Below are 25,752 nucleotides of genomic sequence, written 5' to 3'. Positions count from 1 at the left end.
AACGTCTAATCAACGATCTGAAGTGAAGTCTTTGTCCTGCTGCTTCTGGGCCAAGTGTAGACTCACAATAGGTCTGGTGACTAGAATACTTGCAAATGTCTACACCCAACAGTGAGGAGCAAGAGTACACAGAACAATGGCATCTACAACCACACGTTATGAACATAATTTTAAAAAAAGATCTCTTAAAAAGTTGTTCCTAGATCCCACAGGTCTATGAATATAATGGAGAATCGGTCCGCAATATGAACTAAGCAAACTAGCTAAATACCAGCATGCACATAAAGGGAAAAAATGACACATCCTTGTAATAATGGTTTATTTTCACACATGTCCATTTCCTTATGATACTCTGGAGAAAAGGTTGAGATAGAATCCACTCCATTTCTTTCAGCTTCAGAATATTTTCTCTGGTGACGGCACTGCCGCCTCACGTCAATCACCTGCAGAGTGTCGAGCTTGCAGCAGAGAGGGGCAATAATAGGAGAAAGGGGGTGCTGTAGCGCCTCCACCGCCACACCGAAGCACTAAGCCACACAGCTGTGGGAAGAGGGACTAGCGGAGCATGGGCGCCAGTATGGAGATGGCTACTAGAAGCAAAGCATTGGGGGTCTTGGTGTATACATTTAACAATCCAGTTGCGAGCCCCTGCCTTAGTAACCATAGCTTCTCCATAGGAATTCTGACTCTACTTTCCAGATCAGAGTCCCATCCCTTCATAGCCACAGAAACAAAACACGAGTGAGGTCTGTGTAGAACAAAAGAAAGAGCAGAGGTGTGTGAACTAAGAGGGAGGCTTGCTCAGCTCACTCGGTCTCTTTCTCTCTGTTCATCTTCTCTCGATCACACCCCAGCTGACTCTGCCTTGAGCTCAACTCCCCCTGTTCCTGGAAGAGGTGGCAGTGGTGCAGAAGGATGGAAGACATCTCTAGCTCGGCACACGTTGATAAAAATAGATGTAGCCCAAATCCTTTGGAGGTTTCTCAGATGCACAGACTTTCTGGTCATTGTAGATCACCCACCTGCAGCAAACACACAAAACAAAAAAACTGAATATGTGAGAAAAATTGCAACACAAGATTTCAGGAAACTAAAATAAGACGACTACCTATTAGAAACAATAAAGGAAGGACTCTGGGTGATGGGAGACAGACATTCAATGTAACAAGATATGCCTGGAGCAAGGAAAATGCAGCCACCCAAATGTGTCAAGAAACCAGCATACGAGGAAGCAAGAGTACAATAAGGTGAAGTTAAGGGTCAATCGGTCCTCTCCTGAATTACAGAATATCTTGCTTTTTCTGCACCTCACTTATCTACGGAGAGAGGAATCGGACTAGTGCAGTCCCAGAATGCCTTGTGACATTTGTACTCGCCAAATGTGAACACTGTAATGAAACTACATGGTAGGTAGATGCCAGCCAGTCAGTAAAGCTATTAAACTTTCTGTGCCCTGCTGTGGTCCCAAAAAGAAGAGCAGTACAAGGCAATGAAGCCTCCTCATGCTAACTACAACCAACTTAAAGATGCAAATGTGTATCACAAACATAAACGTGTCATATATGCAACAAAAAATGGCAATGACAGTCATGTCAAAATTGGCTTGTGATTGGGTTAACAAATAGAATAATGTCCACTAATTCAATAGAATATTAGCACTACTATCCATCGTAAAATCTTTGAGAGCTATTAGCGTCTAGAGGTTATTGTCTGTGGTAACCTTGTCTACGGTTGCAAGACTCAAGTTAGTAGTGAATCCTCCAGTTTTTATTTATTCTTGAATTTCAGCTGGTTTCAGGAATGATAATCTGCACAGAAAAAAATCACAGACAAAGATTCAGGTTAATGATGCTAAAGATAACTCAAGACTTGGGGCCTGATTTATATGATGGCGGTATGTATACTTCGACACAATAGTGACAGAGTATCAATACAGCCAACATAAAGGTCCACCCGCCATACTTAAACGCAAGCAGACCTTCAGTTTGGCTATGGCAAGGACTACTCCATCACCGCCATAGCCAAACCTCTTCAAAGGCCTGACGTAGTATGGGCCGTCGGAGAAACAGCTATATGTCCTCCCGGCCAATCAGGATGAGCAGAAACGTAACTTTTTTTGACTGCCCGTCACCACTGGGTAAACCCTGGTGGTGAGGGACAGTAAAATCCACATAATGACTCTCCCCTTCAATCGGAGATGACTCCCATGGCGAGGTGACCATTGTTTTTTAATCTTCAAAAAGAAAATACAGTTTTGAGATTTTGTTACTTAAAATAAAAAAACAAAATACTGTTTGATGCAGGGTTGCAGCATGCTGACGCAGCCCTACCCCCAAACACCGAGATGCATTGACAGGAAACACCGCAACAGTGGTTCCTCCAATGCTTTATTAGTAACAGCCTGCTTGGCGGTCATTTATAAATTTGGCTGGCGGTCCCTCCATCATCGGGACGGAGTAATTTACTCTGCTCCCAAAGCAAAATGGCGAGCCATCCATCAAAATGTAAATAACGCTCTTATTTTTCTGTGGGGAGTGGATGGTTGTAATTTAAGTAGACATTGATCTCTTTCATACAGATTGTGTTCAGGGCGTTAATTCTCTTGTTGTTGAAAGCAACAGAAGCATATAAAAAGGGGTGGGATAAACTTTAAGTTGATTATATTAGGTGATTGAATAATGGCTTGTCCTCCATAGGTATAAAAAAAAAAATCTATTTTCTGATTGTGAAATGGTTTTTGCTTCCTCTTTCCTTTTTAAAATGTGGTCGGACCATGATACATTTTTATCAGCTGTTAAGGCTAAGTAATCAAAGTTACTAGCGTGTTTAATAGGGTTAACTTTAATTTTCCATTTTAGTTGTTTTAGAGTTTGACAAAATGACATGACTTTGATTTTCAACAGGTTGATTTTCTCTTGATTATATTCTTGTAGTGTTGATAGCTGGGATTGCAAGCACAACGGTGTTAGTGACAGGATAATTATATCATCCGCGGAAGCTGAGTAGGTAATGGATTTAGATCCATGCTTTGGTGCTAACCTTTCTGTCTGATTGAGGTAATGGATTTACTCAGACAGATATTTTCCATATATATATATATATATATATATATATATATATATATATATCTATATGTCACTTACCCAGTGTACATCTGTTCGTGGCATGGGACGCTGCAGATTCACATGCGTTGCACATCCCGCCATCTAGTGTTGGGCTCGGAGTGTTACAAGTTGTTTTTCTTCGAAGAAGTCTTTTTCGATTCACGAGATCGAGGGACTCCTCCCCTTTCAGCTCCATTGCGCATGGGCGTCAACTCCATCTTAGATTGTTTTCCCCGCAGAGGGTGAGGTAGGAGTTGTGTATTATGGTAATAGTGCCCATGCAATGGAGTAAGTATGTATGTACATAATGTGGTTTAAAGTGATATATTTACGAATTTACAAATGTTCAAGATCAACTTCAAACGGCTACAGACTCCCGGGGAGGCGGGCGGGCGCATGTGAATCTGCAGCGTCCCATGCCACGAACAGATGTACACTGGGTAAGTGACATTTTCCGTTTGATGGCATGTGTAGCTGCAGATACACATGCTGTGCATAGACTAATAAGCAGTTATCTCCCCCAAAAGCGGTGGTTCAGACTGTAGGAGTTGAAGTTGTTTGGAACAAAGTTCGTAGTACTGCTTGTCCTACTGTGGCTTGTTGTGTTGTTAACACATCCATGCAGTAGTGTTTGGTAAACGTATGAGGCGTAGACCATGTGGCTGCCTTACATATTTCAGTCATTTGAATGTTTCCTAGAAAGGCCATGGTAGCACCTTTCTTTCTAGTTGAGTGTGCCTTTGGTGTTATAGGCAGTTCTCTTTTTGCTTTGAGATAACAGGTTTGAATGCATTTAACTATCCATCTAGCAATGCCTTGTTTGGATATTGGGTTTCCTGTATGAGGTTTTTGGAAAGCAACGAACAATTGTTTGGTTTTTCGAATTTGTTTTGTTCTGTCAATGTAGTACATTAACGCTTTTTTGATGTCTAATGTATGTAGTGCTCTTTCAGCTACAGAATCTGGCTCTTGAAAAAACACTGGTAGTTCCACTGTTTGATTCAAGTGGAACGGTGATATGACTTTTGGTAAGAACTTAGGATTTGTTCGTAAAACTACTTTATGCTTGTGTAGTTGAATAAAGGGTTCTTGTATGGTAAATGCTTGTATCTCACTTACTCTTCTTAGAGATGTGATGGCAATTAGAAATGCTACTTTCCGTGTTAAGTATTGTATCTCACATGAGTGCATGGGTTCAAACGGGGGACCCATGAGCTGTGTTAAGACAATGTTAAGGTTCCACGAAGGAACTGGTGGCGTCCTTGGTGATAATTCTTTTCAGACCCTCCATAAAAGCCTTTATGACTGGGATCCTAAATAGTGATGTTGAATGCGTAATTTGCAGATAAGCTGAAATAGCGGTGAGATGAATTTTAATAGATGAAAAAGCTAGCTATGACTTTTGTAAGTGCAGTAGGTAGCTGATGATGTCTTTAGCAGATGCGTTTAAGGGTTCTATTTGTTTATTATGGCAGTAATAAACAAATCTTTTCCACTTATTTGCATAGCAATGTCTTGTGGTTGGTTTCCTAGCTTGTTTTATGACCTCCATACATTCTTGTGTGAGGTCTAGATGTCCGAATTCTAAGACTTCAGGAGCCAAATTGCTAGATTCAGCGATGCTGGATTTGGGTGTCTGATCTGTTGTTTGTGTTGGGTTAACAGATCTGGTCTGTTTGGTAGTTTGACATGAGGCACTACTGAGAGGTCTAGTAGTGTTGTATACCAGGGTTGTCTTGCCCAAGTTGGTGCTATTAGTATGAGTTTGAGTTTGTTTTGGCTCAATTTGTTTACCAGATATGGAAGGAGAGGGGGAAAAGCGTATGCAAATATTCCTGACCAACTCATCCATAACGCATTTCCCCGAGACTGATCCTGTGGGTATCTGGATGCGAAGTTTTGGCATTTTGCGTTTTCTTTTGTTGCAAATAGGTCTATTTGTGGTGTTCCCCATCTTTGGAAGTAGGTGTTTAGTATTTGGGGGTGAATCTCCCATTCGTGGATCTGCTGGTGATCCCGAGAGAGATTGTCTGCTAACTGATTCTGAATCCCTGGAATATACTGTGCTATAAGGCGAATGCGGTTGTGAATCGCCCAATGCCATATTCTTTGTGCCAGGAGACACAACTGTGTTGAGTGTGTTCCTCCTTGTTTGTTCAGATAATACATCGTTGTCATGTTGTCTGTTTTGACAAGAATGTGTTTGTGTCTTATTATAGGTTGAAATGCTTTCAACGCTAGAAACACTGCCAGTAGTTCTAAGTGATTTATGTGAAACTGTCTCTGCTGAGTGTCCCGTTGTCCTTGGATGCGGTGTTGGTTGAGGTGTGCTCCCCAACCTATCATGGAGGCATCTGTCGTTATTACGTATTGAGGCACTGGGTCTTGGAAAGGCCGCCCTTGGTTTAAATTTATATTGTTCCACCATTGAAGCGAGGTGTATGTTTGGCGGTCTATCAACACTAGATCTAGAAGTTGACCCTGTGCCTGTGACCATTGTGATGCTAGGCACTGTTGTAAGGGCCGCATGTGCAATCTTGCGTTTGGGACAATGGCTATGCATGAGGCCATCATGCCTAGTAGTTTCATCACCATCTTGACTTGTATCTTTTGTTTTGGATACATGGCCTGTATTACATTGTGAAATGCCTGTACCCTTTGCGGACTTGGAGTGGCAATCCCTTTTGTTGAGTTGATTGTCGCCCCTAAGTATTGCTGTGTTTGACACGGCTGAAGGTGTGACTTTGTGTAGTTGAGCGAGAAACCTAGTTTGTGGAGGGTTTCTATGACATACTTTGTGTGTTGTGAACACCGTTCTTGCGTGTTGGTTTTGATTAACCAATCGTCTAGGTACGGGAACACATGTATTTGCTGCCTTCTGACATGAGCAGCTACTACTGCCAGGCATTTTGTAAAAACTCTTGGCGCAGTTGTTATCCCGAATGGCAACACTTTGAATTGGTAATGTACCCCTTGGAATACAAACCTTAAGTACTTTCTGTGTGAAGGATGTATCGGTATATGGAAGTATGCATCCTTTAGGTCTAGTGTTGTCATGTAGTCTTGTTGTTTGAGCAGTGGGATTACGTCCTGTAATGTCACCATGTGAAAGTGATCTGATTTGATGTAAGTATTTAATGTTCTGAGATCTAATATGGGTCTTAGAGTCTTGTCCTTTTTGGGTATGAGAAAGTATAGAGAGTAAACTCCTGTTCTTTTCTGTTGAATTGGTACTAATTCTATTGCTCCTTTTTGTAGCAACGCTTGGACCTCTAGTCCTATAAGATCCATGTGTTGTTTTGACATATTGTGTGTTTTCGATGGGAAGTTTGGAGGGAATTTGTGAAATTCTATGCAATAACCATGCTGGATAATTGCTAGGACCCAAGTGTCTGTAGTTATTTCCTCCCAATGTTTGTAAATGAAAATGTCACTTACCCAGTGTACATCTGTTCGTGGCATTAGTCGCTGCAGATTCACATGTGTGGCACAGTCCGCTGCCTGGTGTTGGGCTCAGAGTATTACAAGTTGTTTTTCTTCGAAGAAGTCTTTTTGGTCACGGGACCGAAGGACTCCTCCCTCTTTGGCTCCATTGCGCATGGGCGTCGACTCCATCTTAGATTGTTTTCCCCGCAGAGGGTGAGGATGGAGTTGTTTGGTATAAATAGTGCCCATGCAATGGAGTGAATATGTATGTACGTTAAGAGTTTCTAATAATTATTTACAAATGTTCAGATGTTTAAGATTTATGATCTACTTCTAAACGGCTACAGGCTTCCCGGGGAGGTGGGAGGGTACATGTGAATCTGCAGCGACTAATGCCACGAACAGATGTACACTGGGTAAGTGACATTTTCAGTTCGATGGCATATGTTGCTGCAGATACACATGTGTGGCATAGATTATAAAGCAGTTACCTCCCCTAAAAGCGGTGGTTTAGCCTGTAGGAGTTGAAGTAGTTTGGAATAATGTTCTTAGTACAGCTTGGCCCACTGTAGCTTGTTGTGCATTTAGTACGTCTACACAGTAGTGTTTAGTAAACGTGTGAGGCGTAGACCAGGTTGCAGCCTTACATATTTCGCTCATAGGAATGTTTCCTAGAAAGGCCATTGTAGCACCTTTCTTTCTGGTTGAGTGTGCCTTTGATGTAATAGGCAATTCTCTTTTGGCTTTAAGATAGCATGTTTGAATGCATCTGACTATCCATCTAGCAATGCCTTGTTTAGAGATTGGATTTCCTATGTGTGGTTTTTGAAAAGCTATGAACAGTTGTTTTGTTTTTCTGATTAGCTTTGTTCTGTCAATGTAATACATTAGTGCTCTTTTGACGTCTAATGTATGTAGTGCCCTTTCAGCCACAGAATTTGGTTGTGGGAAGAACACTGGCAATTCTACTGTTTGATTTAAATGGAATGGTGAGATTACTTTTGGCAGAAATTTTGGATTTGTTCTTAGAACTATTTTATTGTTGTGTATTTGAATAAATGGTTCTTGTATGGTAAATGCCTGTATTTCACTTACTCTTCTGAGGGATGTGATTGCAATGAGAAATGCGACCTTCCAGGTTAGATATTGCATTTCACAGGAATGCATGGGTTCGAAAGGTGGACCCATGAGTCTTGTTAAGACGATGTTAAGATTCCATGAAGGAACTGGTGGTGTTCTTGGTGGTATGTGTAAGGAAATGCCTCCTTGGCATGGTTGCCCCCTGACTTTTTGCCTTTGCTGATGCTATGTTTACAATTGAAAGTGTGCTGAGGCCTGCTAACCAGGCCCCAGCACCAGTGTTCTTTCCCTAACCTGTACTTTTGTATCCACAATTGGCAGACCCTGGCATCCAGATAAGTCCCTTGTAACTGGTACTTCTAGTACCAAGGGCCCTGATGCCAAGGAAGGTCTCTAAGGGCTGCAGCATGTCTTATGCCACCCTGGAGACCTCTCACTCAGCACAGACACACTGCTTGCCAGCTTGTGTGTGCTAGTGAGGACAAAACGAGTAAGTCGACATGGCACTCCCCTCAGGGTGCCATGCCAGCCTCTCACTGCCTATGCAGTATAGGTAAGACACCCCTCTAGCAGGCCTTACAGCCCTAAGGCAGGGTGCACTATACCATAGGTGAGGGTACCAGTGCATGAGCATGGTACCCCTACAGTGTCTAAACAAAACCTTAGACATTGTAAGTACAGGGTAGCCATAAGAGTATATGGTCTGGGAGTCTGTCAAACACGAACTCCACAGCACCATAATGGCTACACTGAAAACTGGGAAGTTTGGTATCAAACTTCTCAGCACAATAAATGCACACTGATGCCAGTGTACATTTTATTGTAAAATACACCACAGAGGGCACCTTAGAGGTGCCCCCTGAAACTTAACCGACTATCTGTGTAGGCTGACTAGTTTTAGCAGCCTGCCACAAACCGAGACATGTTGCTGGCCCCATGGGGAGAGTGCCTTTGTCACTCTGAGGCCAGTAACAAAGCCTGCACTGGGTGGAGATGCTAACACCTCTCCCAGGCAGGAATTGTCACACCTGGCGGTGAGCCTCAAAGGCTCACCTCCTTTGTGCCAACCCAGCAGGACACTCCAGCTAGTGGAGTTGCCCGCCCCCTCCGGCCAGGCCCCACTTTTGGCGGCAAGGCCGGAGAAAATAATGAGAATAACAAGGAGGAGTCACTGGCCAGTCAGGACAGCCCCTAAGGTGTCCTGAGCTGAGGTGACTAACTTTTAGAAATCCTCCATCTTGCAGATGGAGGATTCCCCCAATAGGGTTAGGATTGTGACCCCCTCCCCTTGGGAGGAGGCACAAAGAGGGTGTACCCACCCTCAGGGCTAGTAGCCATTGGCTACTAACCCCCCAGACCTAAACACGCCCTTAAATTTAGTATTTAAGGGCTACCCTGAACCCTAGAAAGTTAGATTCCTGCAACTACAAGAAGAAGGACTGCCTAGCTGAAAACCCCTGCAGCGGAAGACCAGAAGACGACAACTGCCTTGGCTCCAGAAACTCACCGGCCTGTCTCCTGCCTTCCAAAGATCCTGCTCCAGCGACGCCTTCCAAAGGGACCAGCGACCTCGACATCCTCTGAGGACTGCCCCTGCTTCGAAAAGACAAGAAACTCCCGAGGACAGCGGACCTGCTCCAAGAAAAGCTGCAACTTTGTTTCCAGCAGCTTTAAAGAACCCTGCAAGCTCCCCGCAAGAAGCGTGAGACTTGCAACACTGCACCCGGCGACCCCGACTCGGCTGGTGGCGATCCAACACCTCAGGAGGGACCCCAGGACTACTCTGATACTGTGAGTACCAAAACCTGTCCCCCCTGAGCCCCCACAGCGCCGCCTGCAGAGGGAATCCCGAGGCTTCCCCTGACCGCGACTCTTTGAACCTAAAGTCCCGACGCCTGGGAGAGACCCTGCACCCGCAGCCCCCAGGACCTGAAGGACCGGACTTTCACTGGAGAAGTGACCCCCAGGAGTCCCTCTCCCTTGCCCAAGTGGAGGTTTCCCCGAGGAATCCCCCCCTTGCCTGCCTGCAGCGCTGAAGAGATCCCGAGATCTCTCATAGACTAACATTGAAAACCCGACGCTTGTTTCTACACTGCACCCGGCCGCCCCCGCGCTGCTGAGGGTGAAATTTCTGTGTGGACTTGTGTCCCCCCCGGTGCCCTACAAAACCCCCCTGGTCTGCCCTCCGAAGACGCGGGTACTTACCTGCAAGCAGACCGGAACCGGGGCACCCCCTTCTCTCCATTCTAGCCTATGTGTTTTGGGCACCACTTTGAACTCTGCACCTGACCGGCCCTGAGCTGCTGGTGTGGTGACTTTGGGGTTGCTCTGAACCCCCAACGGTGGGCTACCTTGGACCAAGAACTGAACCCTGTAAGTGTCCTACTTACCTGGTAAAACTAACAAAAACTTACCTCCCCCAGGAACTGTGAAAATTGCACTAAGTGTCCACTTTTAAAACAGCTATTTGTCAATAACTTGAAAAGTATACATGCAATTTTGATGATTTGAAGTTCCTAAAGTACTTACCTGCAATACCTTTCGAATGAGATATTACATGTAGAATTTGAACCTGTGGTTCTTAAAATAAACTAAGAAAAGATATTTTTCTATATAAAAACCTATTGGCTGGATTTGTCTCTGAGTGTGTGTACCTCATTTATTGTCTTGTGTATGTACAACAAATGCTTAACACTACTCCTCGGATAAGCCTACTGCTCGACCACACTACCACAAAATAGAGCATTAGTATTATCTATTTTTACCACTATTTTACCTCTAAGGGGAACCCTTGGACTCTGTGCATGCTATTCCTTACTTTGAAATAGCACATACAGAGCCAACTTCCTACAGTATAATTCTTTTTAGCCCTTCCATGAATGCTTTAATAACTGGTATTCTAAATAGAGACGATGAATGAGTAGTTTGTAGGTAAGCAGATATTGCTGCGAGGTGTATTTTTATAGATGAAAAAGCGAGATTTGCTTTTTGCAAATGTAGTAAGTATCCTACTATGTCTTTAGTAGAGGCATGTAATGGTTGTATTTGATTGGAATGGCAGTAGTAAACAAATCTTTTCCACTTAGATGCATAGCAGTGTCTAGTGGAAGGTTTTCTAGCTTGTTTTATGACCTCCATGCATTCTTGTGTGAGGTCTAAGTGTCCGAATTCTAGGACTTCAGGAGCCAAATTGCCAGATTCAATGATGCTGGGTTTGGATGCCTGATCTGTTGTTTGTGTTGTGTTAACAGATCTGGCCTGTTGGGTAGTTTGACATGCGGTACTAGTGAAAGGTCTAGTAGAGTTGTATACCAAGGTTGTCTTGCCCATGTGGGTGCTATCAGTATGAGTTTGAGTTGGTTTTGACTCAACTTGTTTACTAGATATGGAAGGAGAGGGAGAGGGGGAAAAGCGTACGCAAATATCCCTGACCAACTCATCCATAGAGCATTGCCTTGTGATTCGCGGTGTGGGTACCTGGATGCGAAGTTTTGGCATTTTGAGTTTTCTTTTGTTGCGAATAAATCTATTTGGGGTGTTCCCCAAATTTGAAAGTACTTGTTCAGAACTTGGGGGTGAATTTCCCATTCGTGGACTTGTTGGTGGTCTCGCGAAAGGTTGTCTGCTAGTTGGTTTTGTATTCCTGGAATAAATTGTGCTATTAGGCGAATGTTGTTGTGAATCGCCCACTGCCAAATTCTTTGTGTTAGGAGGCACAATAGTGTTGAGTGTGTTCCTCCTTGTTTGTTTAAATAATACATTGTTGTCATGTTGTCTGTTTTGACAAGAATGTATTTGTGTGTTATTATGGGTTGGAAGGCTTTTAACGCTAGAAATACTGCTAACAGTTCTAGGTAATTGATATGAAATTTTGTTTCGTGTATATCCCATTGTCCTTGAATGCTGTGGTGATTGAGGTGTGCTCCCCACCCTGTCATGGAAGCGTCTGTTGTTATAACGTATTGAGGCACTGGGTCCTGAAATGTCCGCCCTTTGTTTAAATTTTTGCTGTTCCACCATAGAAGCGAGAGGTATGTTTGGCGGTTTACCAACACCAGATTTTGAAGTTGACCCTGTGCCTGTGACCATTGTGATGCTAGACACTGTTGTAAGGGTCGCATGTGTAGTCTTGCGTTTGGGACAATGGCTATGCATGATGACATCATGCCTAGAAGTTTTAGCACATGTTTTGCTTGTATCGTTTGGTTTGGAAACATAGCACTTATTACCTTGTGGAATGCCTGCACTCTTTGTGGACTTGGAGTGGCAATTCCTTTTGATGTGTTGATGGTTGCTCCTAGATATTGTTGTGTTTGACACGGTTCTAGGTGTGATTTTGTATAGTTGATGGAAAACCCCAGTTTGTGTAGGGTTTGTATGACAAATGTGGTGTCGTTTGCGCATTTTTTTACTGTGTTGGTCTTGATTAGCCAATCGTCTAGGTAAGGGAACACATGTATCTGTTGTCTCCTGATGTGTGCTGCTACTACTGCTAGACATTTTGTGAACACTCTTGGTGCAGTTGTTATTCCGAATGGCAACACCTTGAATTGGTAATGTATTCCTTTGAATACGAACCGTAGGTTTTTTCTGTGAGAAGGGTGTATTGGTATATGAAAGTACGCATCCTTTAGGTCTAATGTGGTCATGTAATCTTGCTGTTTGAGCAGTGGAATGATGTCTTGTAGTGTGACCATGTGAAAATGGTCCGATATGATGTAGGTATTTAGTGTCCTGAGATCTAATATTGGTCTTAATGTTTTGTCTTTTTTTGGAATTAGAAAGTACAGGGAGTAAACTCCTGTGTTTTTTTGTTGTACTGGTACTAACTCTATTGCATCCTTTTGCAGTAGTGCTTGAACTTCTAGTCCTAAAAGTTCTAAATGTTGTGGTGACATTTTGCGTGTTTTGGGGGGGGATGTTTGGTGGGAAGTTGTGGAATTCTATGCAATAGCCATGTTGGATTATTGCTAATACCCAATTGTCTGTTGTAATCTGTTGCCAAGATTGGTAGAATTGGCTTAGTCTTCCCCCCACTGGTGTTGAGTGAAGGGGTTGCGTGACTTGAAAGTCACTGTTTAGGTGGAGGTGTTTTTGGAGTCTGGAATCTTCCCCTACTCCTTGGGAATTGACCCCCCCCGATATCCCCTGAAACCTCCCCTTTGGAAGGAACCCTGATATGGTGTGGTTCTTGTTTGTTGGCTGGTGGTGTCTGTGGGTTGGCCACGAAACCCCCCTCTAAATGGAGTTTTTCTGAAAGAGCCTCTGCTCTGCGGGGAGTAGAGTGCGCCCATGGCCTTGGCCGTGTCTGTGTCCTTTTTAAGTTTTTCAATGGCTGTGTCCACTTCAGAGCCAAAAAGTTGTTTCTCGTTGAAGGGCATATTAAGGACAGCCTGCTGGATTTCAGGTTTGAAGCCTGAAGTGCGTAGCCAAGCGTGTCTCCTTATGGTGACAGCAGTGTTGACTGTTCTCGCTGCAGTATCGGCTGCGTCTAGTGAAGAGCGGATTTGATTGTTTGAGATCGTTTGTCCCTCTTCCACTATTTGCTGCGCCCTGTTTTGGTATTCCTGGGGAAGATGGTCTACGAGAAGTTGCATCTCGTCCCAGTGTGCTCGGTCATATCTGGCCAGCAGCGCTTGTGAATTTGCGATGCGCCACTGGTTGGCTGCCTGTGATGCTACTCTTTTCCCTGCCGCATCAAATTTTCGGCTTTCTTTGTCCGGAGGTGGGGCGTCGCCAGATGTATGTGAATTTGCTCTCTTGCTGCCCCTACTACCACGGAGTCAGGTGGTAACTGCGAAGTAATAAACGCTGGGTCTGTGGGTGGTGGTTTGTATTTCTTATCCACCCTTGGGGTGATGGCTCTTGATTTTACGGGCTCTTCAAAAAAAAATTTGCGTGCCGTAACATCCCTGGTAGCATTGGGAGACATTGATATTGGCTGTGTGTAGCCGAGAGGGTGTTAAATAAAAAATCATCCTCTATAGGATCGGAATGCAGTTGGACATTGTGGAATTCTGCTGCCCTAGCCACCAGTTGCGAGTATGAGGTACTGTCCTCTGGCGGTGACGGCATTGTGGGGTATGACTCGGGATCATTGTCCGGCACTGGGGTGTCATACAGGTCCCAAGGGTCTTGATCCTGATCGTCATGACTTATGGTAGTTTGCGCTGGTGAGTGCATTTGTGGCGGTGTTTGTGCCGGCGATGCCTGTGGTCGAGAGGGCGGAGGCGTGACTTTTTTAACCACTTTGGCTTGTGGTTGTGCGTCATCCTTTGGAAGTTCGATCCTTCTTTTCCTCATGATTGGGGGAAGGGTTGATATTTTCCCTGTGTCGTGCTGGATGTACAGTCTCTTTTGTGTGTAGTCCGATTCTACACTTTGGAGCTCTTGTCCAAATCTGTGCATTTGGCCACTTATTCCTTGTTCCTCTGAGTAGGATGAAGGTGTGGTATTTTTCGGCGCCGAGAGAGAATCTTTTTTCGGTTTCGGCACCGACAGAATTTTTGTTCCTTTCGGCATGGATTCTCGGTGCCGATGTTTTTCGGTGCCGGTATCTTGTTTTTGTCTCTCGGAGCCGCTTTCTCGGCTCCGAGGTTGCTCCATGGCGGTCCCTCGACCGGAGTCGGGTGTCTTCGCTATGGGCGTGCCCTTTTTCGGCGCCTTCGACGGGTCGCCTGTTTTATGGGTCGAGCCATGGCCTGTTGGCAGTGGCGTCCCCTGGGCTTTCGGTTTGTCGATGGATTTACTTTTCGACGTCTTACTCACGGTTTGTTGCTGTTGTTCGACGTCGGAGTCTCCGGATTCTGATTCCGGAACCGAGAATGTTTCCTCTTCCTCGTCGAAACGTTGTTTTGTCGACGTGGACGCCATTTGTTGACGCCTGGCTCTTCGGTCCCGGAGTGTTTTTCTGGACCGGAAGGCTCGACAGGCTTCACAGGTATCCTCCTTGTGCTCGGGGGACAAGCACAAGTTACAGACCAAGTGCTGATCTGTATAAGGATACTTACTGTGACATTTTGGGCAGAAACGAAACGGGGTCCGTTCCATCGGCTTCGATGTCGCACGCGGTCGGGCCGACCAGGCCCCGATGGGGGATCGAAACTACCCCAAAGTCTTCCGATGATCGGTGTCGATGTACCTAACTATCCCGATACCGAACGGAACAATACCGACGCTTTCTTCCGAGATTCTGACTAACTTTCCGAACCGAAACACGGAGCGAAAAGGAATACGTCCGAACCCGACAGCGGAAAAAAACAATCTAAGATGGAGTCGACGCCCATGCGCAATGGAGCCAAAGAGGGAGGAGTCCTTCGGTCCCGTGACCAAAAAGACTTCTTCGAAGAAAAACAACTTGTAATACTCCGAGCCCAACACCAGGCAGCGGACTGTGCCACACATGTGTATCTGCAGCAACATATGCCATCGAACACTTGGTTAGCCTTCCCCCTACAGGTGTTAGGTGTTGGGGGATTTGTGACTTGGAAGTCACTGCTTGTTTTGAGGAGTTTTGGGACTTTGGAACTTCCCTTTACTCTTTTGGAATTGTCCCCCTCTATATTGTCCCCGAAAACTTCCCCGCTGATATTGGCTCTGATAAGTGGGCCTTGTTTGTGAGGTTGTGGGTTCTGTAGTTTGTCCTCGAAACCCCCCTCTAAACTGCGTTTTGCGAAATGTGCCTCTGCTCTGTGGGGAGTAGAGTGCGCCCATGGCTTTGGCCGTATCAGTGTCTTTTTTGAGTTTTTCGATAGCAGTGTCCACCTCCGGCCCAAACAACTGCTGTCCGTTAAAAGGCATATTAAGCACGGCTTGTTGTATTTCCGGCTTGAATCCTGACGTACGCAACCATGCGTGTCTCCTTATGGTTACTGCTGTATTTACTGTCCTAGCAGCTGTATCTGCTGCATCCATTGCTGACCGTATCTGATTATTTGAGATACTTTGTCCTTCTTCCACCACTTGTTGTGCCCTCTTCTGGAACTCTTTGGGTAAGTGCTCAATGAAATGTTGCATTTCGTCCCAATGAGCCCTATCATATCTTGCCAGCAGTGCCTGTGAGTTGGCAATACGCCATTGGCTGGCAGCTTGTGCTGCAACCCTTTTCCCCGCAGCGTCGAACTTGCGACTCTCCTTGTCTGGAGGTGGTGCGTCTCCTGAGGTGTGAGAGTTTGCTCTCTTGCGAGCTGCCCATACTACCACAGAGTCTGGTGTTAATTGCTGCGTGATATATACAGGGTCTGTTGGCGGTGGCTTGTACTTTTTTCCTACTCTTGGAGTTATGGCCCTGCCCTTCACAGGCTCCTGAAACACCTGTTTGGAGTGTTTTAGCATTCCGGGTAGCATAGGTAAGCTTTGATATTGGCTATGTTTGGAGGATAGTGTATTAAACAAAAAGTCATCCTCAATAGGTTCTGCGTGCAAGGTGACGTTATGAAATGCAGCTGCTCTTGACACCACCTGTGTATAAGCTGTACTGTCCTCAGGTGGCGACGGCCTCGCTGGGTAACAGTCTGGGCTGTTATCTGACACTGGAGCATCATAAAGATCCCATGCGTCGGGATCATCCTGACTCATTCCAGTATGAGTTGGGGATTGCATCAGTGGTGGAGTGGCTACCGGTGAGGTGTGCGTTGATGGTGGTGGGGATGGTGGCGGTGTTGTTTGTTTTGCCACCTTTGCCTGTGGCTGTTTGTCCTTTTCTTGAAAGGCAAGTCTTCTTTTCATCCTAATTGGGGGAAGAGTACTTACCTTCCCTGTGCCCTTTTGGATGTGGAGCCTTCTCTGAGTGTAGTCTGGCTCCATTGACTATAGTTCTTGTCCGAACTTATGTCCTTGCATTTGGGAGGACAGTCCCTGTTCCTCTGTGTAGGAACCCGATTTCGGTTCCAAGGCTGGATGTTTCGGAATAGAAACCTTTTCGGTAGCCTTTTTCGGCTCCGACAACACCTTCTTTATTTTCGGCGTTCCGGTCTCTCGGTGCCGACTTGTTTTGGTGCCGCTCTCTCAGTGCCGAACTTGCTCGGACCCGCTGTCTCGGGCTCAAGTTTGCTGTGTGCCGGTATCTCGACCGGAGTCGGATGACTTCGACACATGCGTGCCCTTTTTCGGTGCCGATGGTCGGTCACCTATTTTTCGGGTTAAGCCATGGCCTGCTGGCGGTGGCGTCCCCAGGGCTTTTGTGGTCTTCTCGTGAGTTTTGTGTGTCGACGTCTTACTCACGGTTTTAGGCGTCTCTTCGGGATCGAGCTCTTCCGAGTCAGAGTCCTGGATGGAGAAGGTTTCTTCTTCCTCCTCCAAGCGTGTTTGTCCTGTCGGCGCCGATGCCATTTGCAGTCTTCTTGCTCTTCGGTCTCTTAGTGTCTTCCTCAACCGAAACGCTCGACAGGCTTCACAAGTATCTTCTTTGTGTTCTGGAAACAAACACAAGTTACAGACCAGGTGCTGATCTGTATACGGATAATTGTTGTGGCATTTGGGGCAGAAGCGGAATGGGGTCCGTTCAATCAGCCTTGAAGAGACACGTGGGAATCGAAAAAAAAACCGAAGGGCCACCGGAGCTCTTCAAAAGTCGGTGTTGATCTGTTGTAACTAACCCGATACCGAACGCAAACAATACCGTCAAATTTTCCGAGATTCTAACTATCTTTCCGAACCGAAACATGGAGCGAAAAGGAACACGTCCGAACCCGATGGCGGAAAAAAAACTATCTAAGATGGAGTCGACGCCCATGCGCAATGGAGCCGAAAGGGGAGGAGTCCCTCGATCTCATGACTCGAAAAAGACTTCTTCGAAGAAAAACAACTTGTAACACTCCGAGCCCAACACTAGATGGCGGGATGTGCAAAGCATGTGTATCTGCAGGTACACATGCCAACGAACATATATATATATATATATATATATATATATATATATATATATATATATATATATATATATATATATATATATATATATATATATATATATATATATATATATATATATGGAAAATGTCACTTACCCAGTGTACATCTGTTTGTGGCATGAGACGCTGCAGATTCACATGCTGTGCATTATCCTGCCATCTAGTGTTGGGCTCGGAGTGTTACAAGTTGTTTTTCTTCGAAGAAGTCTTTTTGAGTCACAAGACCGAGTGACTCCTCTCTTTCGGCTCCACTGCGCATGGGCGTCGACTCCATCTTAGATTGTTTTCCCCGCAGAGGGTGAGGTAGGAGTTGGGAGTATACTAGAGGTGCCCATGCAATGGAGTAGGTTTGTATGTACTTGATGTGTAGTAAAAGAATATTTATTTACAAATTTACAATTTTCATTCAACTAAGAACGGCTACAGGCTACCGGGGAGGTGGGAGGGCGCATGTGAATCTGCAGCGTCTCATGCCACGAACAGATGTACACTGGGTAAGTGACATTTTCCATATATATATACATATATATATATATATTTTCCAACAATTTTCTCCTCCATGAAGAAAAGCGCCGAACTCCGATTAAAAGTGAAATGAGGCATTATTTATTCACAGAAGCAAAAGTTCTTGCATTTCCCTGATGCGTTTCGGCATCTCAGTTTCAGCCTTAATCATAGGTGCTTCAGTTTAAAAATAGCCACGTGATGTAACCCCTCTTTTATATTGTGGCGTTAAAGACACAGGGTCACTTTTAGTTATTCAGTCTTACATGCGAGGCAAAGTTCAAAAGTTCCACTGCCAAAGTGTCAATATTTATTTCTGTCGGTCCGAGTACACTGTATATCCATATTTATCATCAAATTATTGCTCATATTATTTATCGCTTCCCATTTAATCATTGCCACGTTTCCATCGCAATGTTTTTCATTTTTAGAGTGCTTGGCAATAAACATCTTCAGTTTACTTGGAAAGTGTCTCTGAATCTCCAATTTCATTTTAAGACACTCTGCAGCTGTTTATACTTGTATGCCTTTTAATTGTAGTCCAGATAACCTGTGCTTTCCTTTTTGCGTGCCTCACAAACACTAATTAACCATCCCTTGCCCGATTTTCATGTTAAACACAGTTCTGTAATTCATTTTGTGGTCGGAATATCCATACCTTTCAATACATGATGTGAATAAAACGGGCGGATCTGGCTTCAAACATATAAATCACCAACAACTTTTCTCCGTATGAAAAGCCTGATCCAAACAGGGCGGTCACAGCACAGAGGGACGAAGAACCCTCTCAAACATTCCAACAATTTTCTCCTCCATGAAGAAAAGCGCCGAACTCCGGTTAAAAGTGAAATGAGGCATTATTTATTCACATAAGCAAAAGTTCTTGCATTTCCCTGACGCGTTTCGGCATCTCAGTTTCAGCCTTAATCATAGGTGCTTCAGTTTAAAAATAGCCACGTGATGTAACCCCTCTTTTATATTGTGGCGTTAAAGACACAGAGTCACTTTTAGTTATTCAGTCTTACATGCGAGGCAAAGTTCAAAAGTTCCACTGCCAAAGTGTCAATATTTATTTCTGTCGGTCCGAGTACACTGTATATCCATATTTATCATCAAATTATTGCTCATATTATTTATCGCTTTTTGCGCAAAAAGGAAAGCACAGGTTATCTGGACTACAATTAAAAGGCATACAAGTATAAACAGCTGCAGAGTGTCTTAAAATGAAATTGGAGATTCAGAGACACTTTCCAAGTAAACTGAAGATGTTTATTGCCAAGCACTCTAAAAATGAAAGAAACATTGCGATGGAAACGTGGCAATGATTAAATGGGAAGCGATAAATAATATGAGCAATAATTTGATGATAAATATGGATATACAGTGTACTCGGACCGACAGAAATAAATATTGACACTTTGGCAGTGGAACTTTTGAACTTTGCCTAGCATGTAAGACTGAATAACTAAAAGTGACTCTGTGTCTTTAACGCCACAATATAAAAGAGGGGTTACATCACGTGGCTATTTTTAAACTGAAGCACCTATGATTAAGGCTGAAACTGAGATGCCGAAACGCGTCAGGGAAATGCAAGAACTTTTGCTTCTGTGAATAAATAATGCCTCATTTCACTTTTAACCGGAGTTCGGCGCTTTTCTTCATGGAGGAGAAAATTGTTGGAATGTTTGAGAGGGTTCTTCGTCCCTCTGTGCTGTGACCGCCCTGTTTGGATCAGGCTTTTCATACGGAGAAAAGTTGTTGGTGATTTACATATATATATATACATATATATGGAAAATGTCACTTACCCAGTGTACATCTGTTTGTGGCATTAGTCGCTGCAGATTCACATGCTGTGCACATCCCGCCATCTGGTGTTGGCCTCGGAGTGTTACAAGTTGTTTTTCTTCGAAGAAGTCTTTTTTCGAGTCACGAGACCGAGGGACTCCTCCCATTTCGACTCCATTGCGCATGGGCGTCGACTCCATCTTAGATTGTTTTCCCCGCAGAGGGTGAGGTAGGAGTTGTGTATGCTAGTAATAGTGCCCATGCAATGGAGTGAATACGTATGTACATAATGAAGTTTAAAGTAATATATTTACAAATTTACAAATGTTCAAGATAAACTTCTAAACGGCTACAGGCTCCCGGGGAGGCGGGTGGGCGCATGTGAATCTGCAGCGACTAATGCCACGAACAGATGTAAGTGACATTTTCCGTTCAATGGCATGTGTAGCTGCAGATACACATGCTGTGCATAGACTAGTAAGCAGTTATCTCCCCAAAAGCGGTGGTTCAGCCTGTAGGAGTTGTTTGAAATAATGTTCGTAGTACAGCTTGACCTACTGTGGCTTGTTGTGCTGTTAACACATCTACACAGTAGTGTTTGGTAAATGTATGAGGCGTAGACCATGTTGCTGCCTTACATATTTCGTTCATTGGAATATTTCCTAGAAAGGCCATGGTAGCACCTTTTTTTCTGGTTGAGTGTGCCTTTGGTGTAATAGGCAGCTCTCTCTTTGCTTTAAGATAGCAGGTTTGAATACACTTAACTATCCATCTAGCAATGCCTTGTTTAGAAATTGGATTCCCTGTATGAGGTTTTTGGAAAGCAATAAATAGTTGTTTTGTTTTTCGAATTAGTTTTGTTCTGTCAATGTAGTACATTAGTGCTCTTTTGATGTCTAATGTATGCAGTGCTCTTTCAGCTACAGAATCTGGCTGTGGGAAGAACACTGGTAATTCTACCGTTTGATTCAAGTGGAACGGTGTGATCACTTTTGGTAAAAATTTTGGATTTGGCCGTAGAACTACTTTATGCTTGTGTATTTGAATAAATGGTTCTTGTATGGTAAATGCTTGAATTTCACTCACTCTTCTTAGAGATGTGATGGCAATCAAAAATGCAACTTTCCATGTTAAGTATTGCATTTCACAAGAGTGCATGGGCTCAAAAGGTGGACCCATGAGTCGTGTTAGGACAATGTTGAGGTTCCATGAAGGAACTGGTGGTGTTCATGGTGGTATAATTCTCTTTAGGCCTTCCATAAATGCTTTTATGACTGGTATCCTAAATAATGAAGTTGAGTGCGTAATTTGCAGGTAGGCTGAAATTGCGGTCAGATGTATCTTTATTGAAGAGAAAGCTAGCTTTGACTTTTGCAATTGTAGTAAGTATCCTACTATATCTTTGGCAGATGCGTGTAAGGGTTGAATTTGATTATTATGGCAGTAATAAACAAATCTTTTCCACTTATTTGCATAGCAGTGTCTAGTGGTAGGTTTCCTAGCTTGTCTTATGACCTCCATACATTCTTGTGTGAGGTCTAAGTGTCCGAATTCTAGGATTTCAGGAGCCAAATTGCTAGATTCAGCGATGCTGGATTTGGATGTCTGATCTGTTGTTTATGTTGTGTTAACAGATCTGGTCTGTTTGGTAGTTTGACATGAGGTACTACTGAGAGGTCTAGTAGTGTTGTGTACCAAGGTTGTCTTGCCCATGTCGGTGCTATTAGTATGAGTTTGAGTTTGTTTTGACTCAATTTGTTTACTAGATATGGAAGGAGTGGGAGAGGGGGAAAAGCGTAAGCAAATATCCCTGACCAGCTCATCCATAACGCATTGCCCTGAGACTGATCTTGTGGGTACCTGGATGCGAAGTTTTGGCATTTTGAGTTTTCCTTTGTTGCAAATAGATCTATTTGTGGTGTTCCCCACATTTGGAAGTAAGTGTTTAGTATTTGGGGGTGAATCTCCCATTTGTGGATCTGTTGGTGATCCCGAGAGAGATTGTCTGCTAACTGGTTCTGAATTCCTGGAATAAATTGTGCTATTAGGCGAATGTGGTTGTGAATCGCCAATGCCATATTTTCTGTGTTAGGAGACACAACTGTGTTGAGTGTGTGCCTCCCTGTTTGTTTAGGTAATACATTGTTGTCATGTTGTCTGTTTTGACAAGAATGTGTTTGTGGCTTATTATGGGTTGAAATGCTTTGAGCGCTAGAAATACCGCTAACAGTTCTAAGTGATTTATGTGAAACTGTTTTTGCTGTATGTCCCATTGTCCTTGGATGCTGTGTTGATTGAGGTGTGCTCCCCACCATATCATGGAAGCATCTGTTATTACGTATTGTGGTACTGGGTCTTGGAAAGGCCGCCCTTGGTTTAAATGTATACTGTTCCACCATTGAAGCGAGATGTATGTTTGGCGGTCTATCAACACCAGATCTAGAAGCTGACCCTGTGCTTGTGACCATTGTGATGCTAGGCACTGTTGTAAGGGCCGCATGTGCAACCTTGCGTTTGGGACAATGGCTATGCATGAAGAAATCATGCCTAGTAGTTTCATCACCAGTTTGACTTGTATCTTTTGATTTGGATACATGGTCTGTATCACATTGTGAAATGTGTGAACTCTTTGTGGACTTGGAGTGGCAATCCCTTTTGCTGTGTTGATTGTTGCTCCTAAGTATTGCTGTGTTTGACACGGCAGAAGGTGTGACTTTGTGTAGTTGATTGAGAAACCTAGTTTGTGGAGGATTTCTATGACATATTTTGTGTGTTGTGAACACCGTCTTAGCGTGTTGGTTTTGATTAACCAATCGTCTAGGTACGGGAACACATGTATTTGCTGCCTTCTGATATGTGCAGCTACTACTGCTAGGCATTTTGTAAAAACTCTTGGTGCAGTTGTTATTCCGAATGGCAACACTTTGAATTGGTAATGTATCCCTTGGAATACAAACCTTAGGTACTTTCTGTGTGAAGGATGTATTGGTATATGGAAATATGCATCCTTTAGGTCTAGTGTTGTCATGTAGTCTTGTTGTTTGAGCAGTGGGATTACGTCTTGTAATGTAACCATGTGAAAGTGATCTGATTTGATGTAGGTATTTAATGTTCTGAGATCTAGTATAGGTCTCAGACTTTTGTCTTTTTTGGGTATCAGAAAGTACAGGGAGTAAACTCCTGTGTTTATTTGTTGTTTTGGTACTAACTCTATTGCTTCTTTTTGTAGCAATGCCTGAACTTCTAGTCCTAGAAGATCTATATGTTGTTTTGACATATTGTGTGTTTTCGGTGGGATGTTTGGAGGGAATTTGAGAAATTCTATGCAATAACCATGCTGGATAATTGCTAAGACCCAAGTGTCTGTTGTTATTTCCTCCCAATGTTTGTAAAACTTGGTTAGTCTCGCCCCCACAGGTGTTATATGTTGGGGATTTGTGACCTTGAAGTCACTGCTTGTTTGGAGGAGTTTTGGGACTTTCCTCTATTCCTTTGAAATTGTCCCCCTCTATATTGTCCCCGAAAACCTCCCCGCTGATACTGGCTCTGGTAAGTGGGCTTTGTTTGTGAGGTTGTGGGCTTCTGTGGTTTGCCCTCGAAACCCCCCTCGAAATTGTGTCTTTCGAAATGTGCCTCTGCTCTGTGGGGAGTAGAGTGCGCCCATGGCTTTGCCTGTGTCAGTGTCTTTCTTAAGTTTTTCGATCGCAGTGTCCACCTCCGGCCCAAACAACTGCTGTCCGTTGAATGGCATATTCAGCACAGCTTTCTGTATCTCTGGTTTAAATCCTGATGTACGCAGCCATGCATGTCTCCTTATTGTTACTGCTGTGTTGACAGTTCTAGCAGCTGTGTCTGCAGCATCCATTGCTGACCGTATCTGATTATTGGAGATACCCTGTCCTTCTACTACTTGCTGCGCTCTTTTTTGGAACTCCTTGGGTAAATGTTCAATAAGGTGTTGCATCTCATCCCAATGGGCCCTATCATATCTGGCTAGCAAAGCTTGCGAATTTGCAATACGCCACTGGTTTGCTGCCTGTGCCGCCACCCTTTTGCCTGCAGCATAGAATTTTCGACTTTCTTTATCTGGAGGTGGTGCATCTCCTGAAGTATGAGAGTTGGCTCTTTTGCGCGCTGCTCCACTACAACAGAGTTTGGTGTTAGCTGTTGTGTAATGTACACTGGGTCTGTTGGTGGCGGTTTATATTTTTTATCTACTCTTGGAGCAATGGCTCTCCCTTGAACAGGCTCCTCAAACACTTGTTTGGAGTGTTTTAGCATTCCGGGTAGCATAGGAAGACTCTGATATTGGCTGTGTGTGGACGACAGTGTATTAAAAAGAAAGTCGTCTTCAATGGGCTCTGAATGAAGGCTGACATGAAATGCCGCTGCTCTTGACACCACCTGTGCGTAGCCTGTACTATCCTCTGGTGGCGATGGTTTAGCTGGAGAGCATTCTGGACTATTATCTGACACTGGTGCGTCATAAAGGTCCCATGCGACAGGGTCATCTTGACTCATTCCTGTATGAGTTGGGGATTGCATCATTGGTGGAGTGGCTACCGGTGATGGTTGCGGAGAGTGATGTGGGGATGGTGGCGGTGTTACTTGTTTAGCCACCTTTGCGTGTGGCTGTTTGTCCTTGTCTTGGAAGGCAAGCTTGCGTTTCATTTTGACTGGAGGAAGAGTGCTGATCTTCCCTGTATCTTTTTGAATAAAGAGCCGTCTTTGTGTGTGATCTGGCTCTATTGCCTGTAATTCCTGTCCAAATCTATGTGTCTTCATTTGTGTGGAGAGTCCTTGTTCCTCAGTGTAGGAACTTGTTTTCGGTTCAGAGGCCGGATATTTCGGTACCAAAATCTTTTCGGCTGCTTTTTTCGGCTCCGACGAAACCTTTTTTTCTTTCGGCGTCGTGCTCTCTCGGTGCCGACCCGTTTCGGTGCCGCTGTCTCGGTGCCGAATCTTCTCTGAGCCACTATCTCGGGCCCGAGATTGCTGTGTGCCGGTATCTCGACCGGAGTCGGATGACTTCGACACCAGCTCGCCCTTTTTCGGTGCCGATGAACGGTCACCTACTTTTCGGGTTAAGCCATGGCCTGTTGGGGGTGGCGTCCCCTGGGCTTTAGCGCTTTTCTCGTGAGTTCTTGGTTTCAACGTCTTACTCACGGTTTTAGGTGTTTCCTCGGGATCGATCTCCTCAGAGTCTGACTCCTGGGTGGAGAATGTTTCTTCCTCCTCCTCGAAACGCTCTTGTCCTGTCGGCGCCGACGCCATTTGCAGTCTTCTTGCTCTTCGGTCCCGGAGTGTCTTCCTGGACCGAAACGCTCGACAGGCCTCACAAGTATCCTCCTTGTGTTCTGGTGACAAACACAAGTTACAGACCAGATGTTGATCTGTATATGGATACTTGTTATGGCATTTTGGACAGAAGCGGAATGGGGTCCGTTCCATCAGCCTTGAAGAGACACGTGGCCGGGCCGACCAGGCCCCGACTGGGATGGAAAAAAAACCCAAAGGGCCACCGGAGCCCTTCTTAATTCGGTGTCGATCTGTTGTAACTAACCCGATACCGAACGCAAACAATACCGACGATTTTTCCGAGATTCTAACTAACTTTCCGACCCGAAACACGGAGCGAAAAGGAACACGTCCGAACCCGATGGCGGAAAAAAAACAATCTAAGATGGAGTCGACGCCCATGTGCAATGGAGTCGAAATGGGAGGAGTCCCTCGGTCTCGTGACTCGAAAAAGACTTCTTCAAAGAAAAACAACTTGTAACACTCCGAGCCCAACACCAGATGGCGGGATGTGCACAGCATGTGTATCTGAAGCTGCACATGCCATCGAAAATATATATATATATATATATATGTTCGGTGGCATGTGTAGCTGCAGATACACATGCTGTGCATAGACTAACAAGCAGTAATCTCCCCCA

At 44.4% G+C, this 25,752-nt stretch overlaps 1 protein-coding gene across 2 annotated transcripts in view; it reads right to left on the bottom strand.

Annotated features, from left to right (window-relative positions):
* Positions 1–302: 302 nt before the first annotated feature.
* Positions 303–25,752, bottom strand: part of USP5 (ubiquitin specific peptidase 5) — a 187,944-nt gene continuing 162,494 nt past the window's right edge. For both annotated transcript variants that reach the window (XM_069243057.1, XM_069243058.1), the window contains one exon: positions 303–1,022. In XM_069243057.1, the coding sequence (XP_069099158.1) occupies positions 929–1,022 (94 nt within the window). In that variant the 3' untranslated portion in view covers positions 303–928. The remainder of the gene's footprint in view (positions 1,023–25,752) is intronic.

The sequence above is a fragment of the Pleurodeles waltl genome, chromosome 7 (assembly GCF_031143425.1).
Source record: "Pleurodeles waltl isolate 20211129_DDA chromosome 7, aPleWal1.hap1.20221129, whole genome shotgun sequence".
Classification (NCBI taxonomy): domain Eukaryota; kingdom Metazoa; phylum Chordata; class Amphibia; order Caudata; family Salamandridae; genus Pleurodeles; species Pleurodeles waltl.
Note: the sequence above shows the minus strand (reverse complement) of the source record. Positions and strands in the feature narration are given on the sequence as shown.